Source organism: Bacillus rossius, chromosome 13 (genome assembly GCF_032445375.1).
Source record: "Bacillus rossius redtenbacheri isolate Brsri chromosome 13, Brsri_v3, whole genome shotgun sequence".
NCBI lineage: Eukaryota > Metazoa > Arthropoda > Insecta > Phasmatodea > Bacillidae > Bacillus > Bacillus rossius.
Window position 1 is genome coordinate 48,604,182 of NC_086340.1, and position 12,848 is coordinate 48,617,029.

A 12,848-nucleotide genomic window follows, 5' to 3' on the forward strand; every position below is an offset into this window, starting at 1 on the left:
GACTGAGTGGTGTGCATGTGTGCATGTAGAGTGTGCATTTTGCGCAGGGAGCCAGGTGCTGCCACCACTGCTGGACTGGCTCAGGTTCCACTCCTGCTAGGACTGAGTGGTGTGCATGTGTGCATGTAGAGTGTGCGTGTTGCGCAGGGAGCCAGGTGCTGCCACCACTGCTGGACTGGCTCAGGTTCCACTCCTGCTAGGACTGAGTGGTGTGCATGTGTGCATGTAGAGTGTGCGTTTTGCGCAGGGAGCCAGGTGCTGCCACCACTGCTGGACTGGCTCAGGTTCCACTCCTGCTAGGACTGAGTGGTGTGCAGGTGTGCATGTAGAGTGTGCGTGTTGTGCAGGGAGCCGAGTGCTGCCACCACTGCTGGACTGGCTCAGGTTACACTCCTGCTAGGACTGAGTGGTGTGCAGGTGTGCATGTAGAGTGTGCGTTTTGCGCAGGGAGCCAGGTGCTGCCACCACTGCTGGACTGGCTCAGGTTCCACTCCTGCTAGGACTGAGTGGTGTGCAGGTGTGCATGTAGAGTGTGCGTGTAGCGCAGGGAGCCAGGTGCTGCCACCACTGCTGGACTGGCTCAGGTTCCACTCCTGCTAGGACTGAGTGGTGTGCATGTGTGCATGTAGAGTGTGCGTTTTGCGCATGGAGCCAGGTGCTGCCACCACTGCTGGACTGGCTGAGGTTCCACTCCTGATAGGACTGAGTGGTGTGCATGTGTGCATGTAGTGTGTGCATGTTGCGCAGGGAGCCAGGTGCTGCCACCACTGCTGGACTGGCTCAGGTTCCACTCCTGCTAGGACTGAGTGGTGTGCAGGTGTGCATGAAGAGTGTGCGTGTTGTGCAGGGAGCCGAGTGCTGCCACCACTGCTGGACTGGCTCAGGTTCCACTCCTGCTAGGACTGAGTGGTGTGCATGTGTGCATGTTGAGTGTGCGTGTTGCGCAGGGAGCCAGGTGCTGCCACCACTGCTGGACTGGCTCAGGTTCCACTCCTGCTAGGACTGAGTGGTGTGCATGTGTGCATGTAGAGTGTGCGTTTTGCGCAGGGAGCCAGGTGCTGCCACCACTGCTGGACTGGCTCAGGTTCCACTCCTGCTAGGACTGAGTGGTGTGCATGTGTGCATGTAGAGTGTGCGTGTTGCGCAGGGAGCCAGGTGCTGCCACCACTGCTGGACTGGCTCAGGTTCCACTCCTGCTAGGACTGAGTGGTGTGCATGTGTGCATGTAGAGTGTGCGTTTTGCGCAGGGAGCCAGGTGCTGCCACCACTGCTGGACTGGCTCAGGTTCCACTCCTGCTAGGACTGAGTGGTGTGCATGTGTGCATGTAGAGTGTGCGTTTTGCGCAGGGAGCCAGGTGCTGCCACCACTGCTGGACTGGCTCAGGTTCCACTCCTGCTAGGACTGAGTGGTGTGCATGTGTGCATGTAGAGTGTGCGTGTTGCGCAGGGAGCCAGGTGCTGCCACCACTGCTGGACTGGCTCAGGTTCCACTCCTGCTAGGACTGAGTGGTGTGCATGTGTGCATGTAGAGTGTGCGTGTTGCGCAGGGAGCCAAGTGCTGCCACCACTGCTGGACTGGCTCAGGTTCCACTCCTGCTAGGACTGAGTGGTGTGCATGTGTGCATGTAGAGTGTGCGTGTTGCACAGGGAGCCAGGTGCTGCCACCACTGCTGGACTGGCTCAGGTTCCACTCCTGCTAGGACTGAGTGGTGTTTAGGTGTGCATGTAGAGTGTGCGTGTTGTGCAGGGAGCCGAGAGCTGCCACCACTGCTGGACTGGCTCAGGTTCCACTCCTGCTAGGATTGAGTGGTGTGCAGGTGTGCATGTAGAGTGTGCGTTTTGCGCAGGGAGCCAGGTGCTGCCACCACTGCTGGACTGGCTCAGGTTCCACTCCTGCTAGGACTGAGTGGTGTGCAGGTGTGCATGTAGAGTGTGCGTTTTGCGCAGGGAGCCAGGTGCTGCCACCACTGCTGGACTGGCTGAGGTTCCACTCCTGCTAGGACTGAGTGGTGTGCATGTGTGCATGTAGTGTGTGCATGTTGCGCAGGGAGCCAGGTGCTGCCACCACTGCTGGACTGGCTCAGGTTCCACTCCTGCTAGGACTGAGTGGTGTGCAGGTGTGCATGTAGAGTGTGCGTGTTGTGCAGGGAGCCGAGTGCTGCCACCACTGCTGGACTGGCTCAGGTTCCACTCCTGCTAGGACTGAGTGGTGTGCATGTGTGCATGTTGAGTGTGCGTGTTGCGCAGGGAGCCAGGTGCTGCCACCACTGCTGGACTGGCTCAGGTTCCACTCCTGCTAGGACTGAGTGGTGTGCATGTGTGCATGTAGAGTGTGCGTTTTGCGCAGGGAGCCAGGTGCTGCCACCACTGCTGGACTGGCTCAGGTTCCACTCCTGCTAGGACTGAGTGGTGTGAAGGTGTGCATGTAGAGAGTGCGTGTAGCGCAGGGAGCCAGGTGCTGCCACCACTGCTGGACTGGCTCAGGTTCCACTCCTGCTAGGACTGAGTGGTGTGCATGTGTGCATGTAGAGTGTGCGTTTTGCGCAGGGAGCCAGGTGCTGCCACCACTGCTGGACTGGCTCAGGTTCCACTCCTGCTAGGACTGAGTGGTGTGCATGTGTGCATGTAGAGTGTGCGTGTTGCGCAGGGAGCCAGGTGCTGCCACCACTGCTGGACTGGCTCAGGTTCCACTCCTGCTAGGACTGAGTGGTGTGCATGTGTGCATGTAGAGTGTGCGTTTTGCGCAGGGAGCCAGGTGCTGCCACCACTGCTGGACTGGCTCAGGTACCACTCCTGCTAGGACTGAGTGGTGTGCATGTGTGCATGTAGAGTGTGCGTTTTGCGCAGGGAGCCAGGTGCTGCCACCACTGCTGGACTGGCTCAGGTTCCACTCCTGCTAGGACTGAGTGGTGTGCATGTGTGCATGTAGAGTGTGCGTGTTGCGCAGGGAGCCAGGTGCTGCCACCACTGCTGGACTGGCTCAGGTTCCACTCCTGCTAGGACTGAGTGGTGTGCATGTGTGCATGTAGAGTGTGCGTGTTGCGCAGGGAGCCAAGTGCTGCCACCACTGCTGGACTGGCTCAGGTTCCACTCCTGCTAGGACTGAGTGGTGTGCATGTGTGCATGTAGAGTGTGCGTGTTGCGCAGGGAGCCAGGTGCTGCAACCACTGCTGGACTGGCTCAGGTTCCACTCCTGCTAGGACTGAGTGGTGTGCATGTGTGCATGTAGAGTGTGCGTTTTGCGCAGGGAGCCAGGTGCTGCCACCACTGCTGGACTGGCTCAGGTTCCACTCCTGCTAGGACTGAGTGGTGTGCAGGTGTGCATGTAGAGTGTGCGTGTTGCGCAGGGAGCCAGGTGCTGCCACCACTGCTGGACTGGCTCAGGTTCCACTCCTGCTAGGACTGAGTGGTGTGCATGTGTGCATGTAGAGTGTGCGTGTTGCGCAGGGAGCCAGGTGCTGCCACCACTGCTGGACTGGCTCAGGTTCCACTCCTGCTAGGACTGAGTGGTGTGCATGTAGAGTGTGCGTGTTGCGCAGAGAGCCAGGTGCTGCCACCACTGCTGGACTGGCTCAGGTTCCATTCCTGCTACGACTGAGTGGTGTGCAGGTGTGCATGTAGAGTGTGCGTGTTGTGCAGGGAGCCAGGTGCTGCCACCACTGCTGGACTGGCTCAGGTTCCACTCCTGCTAGGACTGAGTGGTGTGCAGGTGTGCATGTAGAGTGTGCGTGTTGCGCAGGGAGCCAAGTGCTGCCACCACTGCTGGACTGGCTCAGGTTCCACTCCTGCTAGGACTGAGTGGTGTGCAGGTGTGCATGTAGAGTGTGCGTGTTGCGCAGGGAGCTGAGTGCTGCCACCACTGCTGGACTGGCTCAGGTTCCACTCCTGCTAGGACTGAGTGGTGTGCATGTGTGCATGTTGAGTGTGCGTGTTGCGCAGGGAGCCAGGTGCTGCCACCACTGCTGGACTGGCTCAGGTTCCACTCCTGCTAGGACTGAGTGGTGTGCAGGTGTGCATGTAGAGTGTGCGTGTTGTGCAGGGAGCCGAGTGCTGCCACCACTGTTGGACTGGCTCAGGTTCCACTCCTGCTAGGACTGAGTGGTGTGCAGGTGTGCATGTAGAGTGTGCGTGTTGTGCAGGGAGCCAAGTGCTGCCACCACTGCTGGACTGGCTCAGGTTCCACTCCTGCTAGGACTGAGTGGTGTGCATGTGTGCATGTATGCATGTAGAGTGTGCGTGTTGTGCAGTGAGCCAAGTGCTGCCACCACTGCTGGACTGGCTCAGGTTCCACTCCTGCTAGGACTGAGTGGTGTGCAGGTGTGCATGTAGAGTGTGCGTGTTGTGCAGGGAGCCGAGTGCTGCCACCACTGCTGGACTGGCTCAGGTTCCACTCCTGCTAGGACTGAGTGGTGTGCAGGTGTGCATGTAGAGTGTGCATGTTGCGCAGGGAGCCAAGTGCTGCCACCACTGCTGGACTGGCTCAGGTTCCACTCCTGCTAGGACTGAGTGGTGTGCAGGTGTGCATGTAGAGTGTGCATGTTGCGCAGGGAGCCAAGTGCTGCCACCACTGCTGGACTGGCTCAGGTTCCACTCCTGCTAGGACTGAGTGGTGTGCAGGTGTGCATGTAGAGTGTGCGTGTTGTGCAGGGAGCCAAGTGCTGCCACCACTGCTGGACTGGCTCAGGTTCCACTCCTGCTAGGACTGAGTGGTGTGCAGGTGTGCATGTAGAGTGTGCGTGTTGTGCAGGGAGCCGAGTGCTGCCACCACTGCTGGACTGGCTCAGGTTCCACTCCTGCTAGGACTGAGTGGTGTGCAGGTGTGCATGTAGAGTGTGCATGTTGCGCAGGGAGCCAAGTGCTGCCACCACTGCTGGACTGGCTCAGGTTCCACTCCTGCTAGGACTGAGTGGTGTGCAGGTGTGCATGTAGAGTGTGCGTGTTGCGCAGGGAGCCGAGTGCTGCCACCACTGCTGGACTGGCTCAGGTTCCACTCCTGCTAGGACTGAGTGGTTTGCAGGTGTGCATGTAGAGTGTGCGTGTTGCGCAGGGAGCCGAGTGCTGCCACCACTGCTGGACTGGCTCAGGTTCCACTCCTGCTAGGACTGAGTGGTGTGCATGTGTGCATGTAGAGTTTGCGTGTTGCGCAGGGAGCCAGGTGCTGCCACCACTGCTGGACTGGCTCAGGTTCCACTCCTGCTAGGACTGAGTGGTGTGCATGTAGAGTGTGCGTGTTGTGCAGGGAGCCAAGTGCTGCCACCACTGCTGGACTGGCTCAGGTTCCACTCCTGCTAGGACTGAGTGGTGTGCAGGTGTGCATGTAGAGTGTGCGTGTTGTGCAGGAAGCCAAGTGCTGCCACCACTGCTGGACTGGCTCAGGTTCCACTCCTGCTAGGACTGAGTGGTGTGCAGGTGTGCATGTAGAGTGTGCGTGTTGTGCAGGGAGCCGAGTGCTGCCACCACTGCTGGACTGGCTCAGGTTCCAGTCCTGCTAGGACTGAGTGGTGTGCATGTGTGCATGTAGAGTGTGCGTGTTGTGCAGGGAGCCAAGTGCTGCCACCACTGCTGGACTGGCTCAGGTTCCACTCCTGCTAGGACTGAGTGGTGTGCAGGTGTGCATGTAGAGTGTGCGTGTTGTGCAGGGAGCCGAGTGCTGCCACCACTGCTGGACTGGCTCAGGTTCCACTCCTGCTAGGACTGAGTGGTGTGCAGGTGTGCATGTAGAGTGTGCGTGTTGTGCAGGGAGCCAAGTGCTGCCACCACTGCTGGACTGGCTCAGGTTCCACTCCTGCTAGGACTGAGTGGTGTGCAGGTGTGCATGTAGAGTGTGCATGTTGCGCAGGGAGCCAGGTGCTGCCACTACTGCTGGACTGGCTCAGGTTCCACTCCTGCTAGGACTGAGTGGTGTGCAGGTGTGCATGTAGAGTGTGCGTGTTGTGCAGGGAGCCAAGTGCTGCCACCACTGCTGGACTGGCTCAGGTTCCACTCCTGCTAGGACTGAGTGGTGTGCAGGTGTGCATGTAGAGTGTGCGTGTTGCGCAGGGAGCCGAGTGCTGCCACCACTGCTGGACTGGCTCAGGTTCCACTCCTGCTAGGACTGAGTGGTGTGCAGGTGTGCATGTAGAGTGTGCATGTTGCGCAGGGAGCCAGGTGCTGCCACCACTGCTGGACTGGCTCAGGTTCCACATGTGCGAGGCAGAGCAGCGTGCAGCGAGCCTGCTGGAGGCTGCGCAGCGCGACCAGGACTGGGGGGGAGGGGAGAGCCAGCCACAGTTCTGGGCCACGGTGGTGGGGCTGGTGCTGCAGGGACGCAGCGACACGGCGCGCTGCCTGCTGCGCACTCACTCGCTGGCTGGCAGTCGGCCCTTCCAGCAAGCAGACTACGTGCTGCGCACCTGGCCGTTGCTCAACGTGAGTGTCGTATACTGTGAACACCTGAACCCTGATTTTACTTATTCTTATCACTATCATTGTAAATATGTTGTGTTACTTTTTGACCAAATATATTTGATAATATATGTGAAAAATACCATTAAATATTTAATACTGTTAATGCCCCAGTGTGTCAACATGGAATGCTCGCTGGTTCCCCACGTCGCCCACCATCACGGGGCCAGTGGGCCGCCTGCCTGCCCTCTGTGCTGTAGCCGGGCTTGTAGACAACTGTACTTTCTGCTTAGTTAATTTGATCGAGAAGAGAGTTAAAATATATTATAACAGTCTGCAAACTGATAAAAACTTTATACATGTTGGTAATATAGGGCACAACACTGATCTGTCAGTGGTTATTTTCGTTCAAAACATAACTAAGGAACTTGTATGGGGTAGGTAGAAAACATCCTGCTTTATAAGATTACATAAGGACTCTTTTTATACTGAAATACTATGACATTTTTTGATTAATTATGCACAGCTACCAACCGAATGCCTGCTCGCTCCTTCTTGTTTTAACTGCTGCTGGCGATGTTTATTTGATAGCTCAAGCAATAGGTTGACAAACAGGTTGCATTATAGCTTAAAAAAAAACCTATTCCACTTTTTCCCAAGCAGGAAAAACACTGGCTGCCATGTCTACTCTCCTGTATTACGTAATACTTTTTAACATTCCTTGTCTTGCCTGCTCGCATGAGTGATAACGAAGCGATGTCAAACAATGCAATTAACCACAGTTACAACACGCATTGCATCTTGTTTATGCTTTGTTTGGTGGCAGTAGGTGGTCCAACATGCCTTTGTTGGGTATCTTTCCTTTTCGGTACATCTGCTATTAAAATATATTTATATTTGAGTTTTAGAACTTGTCAATTCATTGCCAGAGACGACTGAACATGGACTTGGTGTGAAAAAATGGCATATTTTAACGTAAGGATTCGGTGGGATCTGAAATTTTACTACAAACCCCCTTTTCCTCCCCATCCCCCCTACCACTTTCACACTTTGAACCTTATTCCTGTGAACTATGAAGGTTCGTAAAAACAGCGTTTTACTGGATTAACTCCACCAATATCCAATTTTTATGGGAGAGATCAAGGAGGGTGAAAAGAGCAAACAAGGTACTGGTAAGACCAAGATTACCCATGGCCTGGTTGATAAGTTGGAAGAATTACCTGCTATGCATTTCTACTCACTTCCCCTTAAATGTTTGCAGTTAAAAATGTTAAAAACAATGCACATTGAATACCATAATCGAGAGGTCCAAGCACATAGTTCAGTGTACACTTCTACTGTCATAAAAGTGATCGTAGGCATTTGTGGTAGTGCTGTACCGTTACGAATCGACAGAAGCCGATTTTGAATGCTGTGATGTGTGGTGGTCATCTGGCAGGGTGAAAGAGAAGGGGTGGGTGTACCTTCCCCAGCAGCCGGGAAGAGGAGCAGAAACTCTCCTACATCTGTCATCTGTCATGTCTGTGTAGAGGTCCAGGCAGCTCGGGCTAGAGTGGCGCAAGTGCCACATTTAAGAGAGAGAGCCTGTAGTTTTTTGACTAATCTGTTCCCAATGCCAATGTACAAGTTTGCAATTATAATCCAACCTACACTTTTAGTTTTCATAGTTTTGTATTTGTATCTTCAGGTAAATACTGTAATAGTTTTGGAATATAAATGAAAGTTTATAATGACCATTGACTTTGCCACTAAAAGTATTTTGTCCAGATGACTTTTCTGTTCAATAGCTATATTGTTTCTGTGCAAGAGCGAGTGATGGGTACTCGTCCGTGAGAGAGAGAGAGAGAGAGAGAGAAGACGCTGGCGTGTGGCCGTGCAGGCGGAGCGCAGCGCAGCACAGGCGGACATCAGCGACAGCCGTGCTGTGTGGCGGCGCGAGACACTGCACAAGCTGCACACCGGGGCGTTCTCGTCCGTGGCTGAGCTGGAACTGGTCGTGCAGGTGAGTCATGCCCCAACTACCCAACGTTCCAGCTGATGTCCTTCAATTATTACCTTGTTTAATAGTGCCATGAAATATTTGGTTTCGTGAAAACATTAGTTTTTATTCTATTAAATGTTAAAAATTATAAAATACCTGAACCTGCTGTAAACATTATAAACTATTTTTTTTTTAGCTTCAAGTTTGTGACAACATAGGTCTTTCATTGTTGATTTTAGCCTTTTTTTGAATCTTTAATTATAATCTTGCTTTGTTAATATTCTTGTTGTAAATAAACTTTAGATAGTCGGTTATACTGTCAGTAACGAAACTTATGCCAGTTTTGAAATGAACGCAAAGGTAGGTGAATTGATAAATCACACTTTTTTGTGTATATTTTGAGTGTAATCATTATGTATCATAAAACATTTTTCACTAGTAATTTTAGGAATCCTAGATAATCTTATTAAGATTTTGCTGTTGTTTACACCTAGGTCTAATTGAAGCTTAAATATGAAAAAAAAAATTGGTTGTCTGTAAAGTCTGTTTATGGACGATAGTTTAACGTGACGTCATAACAAAACATTGATGAAATGATTGCATACTTTTATAAATAAAATTGAATCATTTTTATTGAATTATCACTATTTTGTATGGATACAAAGAAGGAGTGAAATGAAATCTACAATTTAATTGATAAATTTACTTTTATCAAGTTTAATGTGCCTCGAAAAAGTCAAATCGATGGTTGTTCCAATCGAGTGAAAGAGAGATAGATGTGGCGCAAGCGTACAATGAGCGTAACGGGACACCACGTAATGGGACAATGTGCATAACGGGACACTTTCGTGCGTGCAGCCGACGTTCATCGATTTATTAGACATCACATCAAAAAAAAAGTTAGTTTAATTAGCAACGTTTGTGCTGGCGGCATGTGTGCTAATGCCAAGAATGTATCACAGAAGCTCTCTTGTCTCTGGGCTGTTTCCGGAGAAAAACATTTTTTTTTTATTGTGTAAAGTGAATATCTATGCTCTTTTTATTTTTAAAGCTATTGAAAATAATTTTGCTGGATTCATGTATTTATAATTAATTGAAGGTGTTTTTAAAAAGGAAGGTCTAAATTAGATATAGCCTTCTTGTTTTTTTTACATGTGTTAGGAACCTACACAATTTAAATGGTGTGTTAGAAACACTGTGTGTAGTGTGTGATTTTAAATATCATTGTTGGTATTATTAAAAAAAAAAAAATACTGAATCTCTTTTGATATTCACATCCTTCTTAATATGTCAGCACTAATTGTATGTTGCTAATGGTTATTCCTAATGCTAATGCAGTGTGTGCAGCATATATACGTCACTCTGCACATCGTATTAGGAGAACTTAATGGTTGATCAATCTTGCAAAAGTTATCCTTCTATGCATGTGCATTGTTCAAAGCGCCAAGCATCACAGGACCGACCAGATTCAACAAGGCATGCACTAGCTACTCAAACCTAAATTTAAAGTTTTCCGACATCTCGGCCACAAATTATGCTAGTGTTCATTTTTTTAAATTTTTTTTTAGTTTTTGTCAGGTTCTATTCCATTGTAAATGAAAAGGATTGTGTTCGCCTGGATTCTTACAAATTGCCAAACATTTTAATAGAACAAAGGGGAAGGGGAAAAAACAGGATTTAGAGCGTGCCTGGCATTCTCCGACTTCCGCCAGGCCCCTCCTGCCAACTGCTCCTTCGACAAGGACTTTAGCACATGTCTGGATTACTGTACCAGGGGCTGAGCATGTGTTACCAGCTTCCTGGCCCTTGGATGCGAAGACAACGCCTCATGCCAGTTTGAGTCTTGTTGTAACCTTGTAGTAATACATCTGTCTGTCCAAATTAATGTTTTCCATAATTTTTTTTAGTTAACTTCATATTTTCCTTATTAATTATTAGAGTAAACTTGTGTTAATGTGTCCCATGCCATGTTGCTTGCTTGCTTCACAATGATTGTTTAGAATGGCTTGTTGCACTAGCTCGCTGCAACATCGTAGGATTAGGTTAATAAGTATTTGTTTAATGTAACGTGGAAATGTTAACATTTACAGAAGCTTTGTCTTGAGAGCTTCAAACAAATTAAAACCTTATAGCGGGTCTTGGTCAAATACGTGGAGCTTACATGCTTGTAGGTTCTTGTGTGCCACTGGCAGACAGTTTTGTCATGTTTGGTAAATATTAAACTACACATTCGCAGTTTAATTGCTAAGATTAAATATGTAATAAATTTTTGTATGGTTGAGGCTGTGGCTCCTTACGGGTCAAGTCTGTTCTTGCTTGAGTTTTAATGTGAATGTTCGTACGTATGTAGCTAAATTATTTTATGCGCTCTTATAGTGGCTAAGCAAGCGCTTGTCTAAGAATGCTATTTTTATTGTTTAGTCTTTAATGAGTCAAACCAATGAATTCTTATTAACTCTCTTTTTTGAAGAGTCACATGGAAAAAATTGTTTGCTAAGAATTGTTCTGCTCATTATTAGGTTCGCATGGCATATATTACGATTCGTAATCACATTGTGTTTAAGCTAATTTTCTGGCAGTTCAATAGTCTTAATAAATCATGCAATGATAACTGCTTTTTTGTTGTTTATATAAATGTTACAAACAATTTGTAAAGAGGAAGAGCCTTATAGCAGATTCCACTGATTATGTTTATGTAATAGTTGGTACTTCACAGGGTGTTTTTGTTAAGGTATTTCTTTTCAGTGTCTAACACCTGTTAAAATTATCTCTATTATTGAAAGTCTCAGTGTCACTTGGTGAGAGTAAATTACACTAGGTTGTGCCTTTGGTGTGTGAGTAAAAAATATATTCACGTAAAATACTCACCCAGAAAGTGTTGTGTGATTTCTTTTTGTATTATAATTATGTTAAATTAAGTGTCATTTTAGTTGTACAAACCAAATCCACTCGTTTTGAACAAATTTCTCAACATTTACATTCTATTTATTTTTTTGCAAGCACTATAGTTAATAGAAACATACTGGGCTGTGACACTATCTGGGTGCTGCAATCGTTGGGGCGTGCAACTTGGTATTGGTGAATTCTTTAAGGGAATATTTAAGTGAAACGTGTGTAGTTTCTTTCAATCCAATTATTGTACTTCTCAAGCGTATTTTAGTATAGTTGTTTTAAGCCTGAAATTGAGAGAACCTAACTCTAAAGATACAACCCTAATGACTGCATGTAACCGTTAAAGATGAGTCATCCCAGCGACACCACTGACCTCTCGCTATGGTGTAGAGCTGAACCGATTAACAAAACCTTGCAGATATGCCAATATGCCAATACAACTGTTGCCAATTCACCAATTAACAACCGATACAGGAGAATACACATTTTGGATAACATATTTTTATAAATTTATTAAATTACCCAAAAATATAACTCATTCTAAGAAAAGATGCAATGGAAAAGCACATGCATTTTAGTTTATAAGCAGAACATAACGTCTCTTTTTTAACTCTCACATTTTTAGCTTGTTTTCGTTTGTTTGTTTGCTTGTTGGTTGATGACCCGTTAGTTGCTTATTGAAACATGAATTTACTAATGGAGGCTGGAAAATTTAATTTTTTAATGCATGATTATATAAAGGGTGAATCTCAGATTACAGGCCATTTTACTGTGCTGTTTTTTTTATTTTCACAATGAGTTTTAAAAATTTAAAAAAATATATGAGCTCCTACTCAAAGGCAGATGAAGAGATGTATCCTGTCAGCAGAGCTGAAAATGTAAAATTTCAACTTTTTTTAAAACTTCAAAATTCAAGCAACCATGCTAATGACAAAAGCATCCATGCTAATGACATATGACACCATGTAAATGATTCAGCATACAAAAAGTGTTGACAGTAAGTAGGCAATTCTGTCCAGATAAAATACATAGATAAATGAAATTAAAAAAGAAACCTGTTAATTTATTCTTTTAATATTAAATAACAATTAGGCTTATTGAGAAGGAAAACAAAGTCACAAAATGTACGGTTTCCATACACCTTTATGAAACAATTACTATGCCATTGATCTTCAAACTTTCTTACACATTTAGGGTTCAAAAAATTAAAAAAAGCCATTTACTTTGAATCAAATATTTGAAGAAGAAAAACAACAATAGTTCACATAATGCTACCAGTAAACACCATTTTAATAATAGAACTGTATAATTTGGTATTGAAATTTGAAAAACATTACAAAGTCCACTTCTTATTTTAAAATAACATGCATATTTAAACATTAAAATTATAGGCCTAGTTCACTTTGCCATTATTATTTGAAAACAAGAAAAAATTAAAGTGCACCACACAATGTCATTTTGCTTTAGAGATCTTTAAAAACAAAGAAAGCAGCTCTTGAGCCAGATGGTGTTGGACTGACACCATTGTTTTACATTGGTTTGTTCATCAAAGTCAAATTCCTTTTCTGTGAATGTGATATGCTTGTTTGTA

At 47.5% G+C, this 12,848-nt stretch overlaps 1 protein-coding gene across 1 annotated transcript in view; it reads left to right on the plus strand.

Annotated features, from left to right (window-relative positions):
- LOC134538552 (nuclear pore complex protein Nup85) overlaps positions 1-12,848 on the plus strand; it is an 89,309-nt gene that overhangs the window by 20,744 nt on the left and 55,717 nt on the right. Inside the window, exons 5-6 of the mRNA XM_063379971.1 lie at positions 6,140-6,408; positions 8,264-8,386. Coding sequence (XP_063236041.1) covers positions 6,140-6,408; positions 8,264-8,386 — 392 coding nt within the window. The remainder of the gene's footprint in view (positions 1-6,139; positions 6,409-8,263; positions 8,387-12,848) is intronic.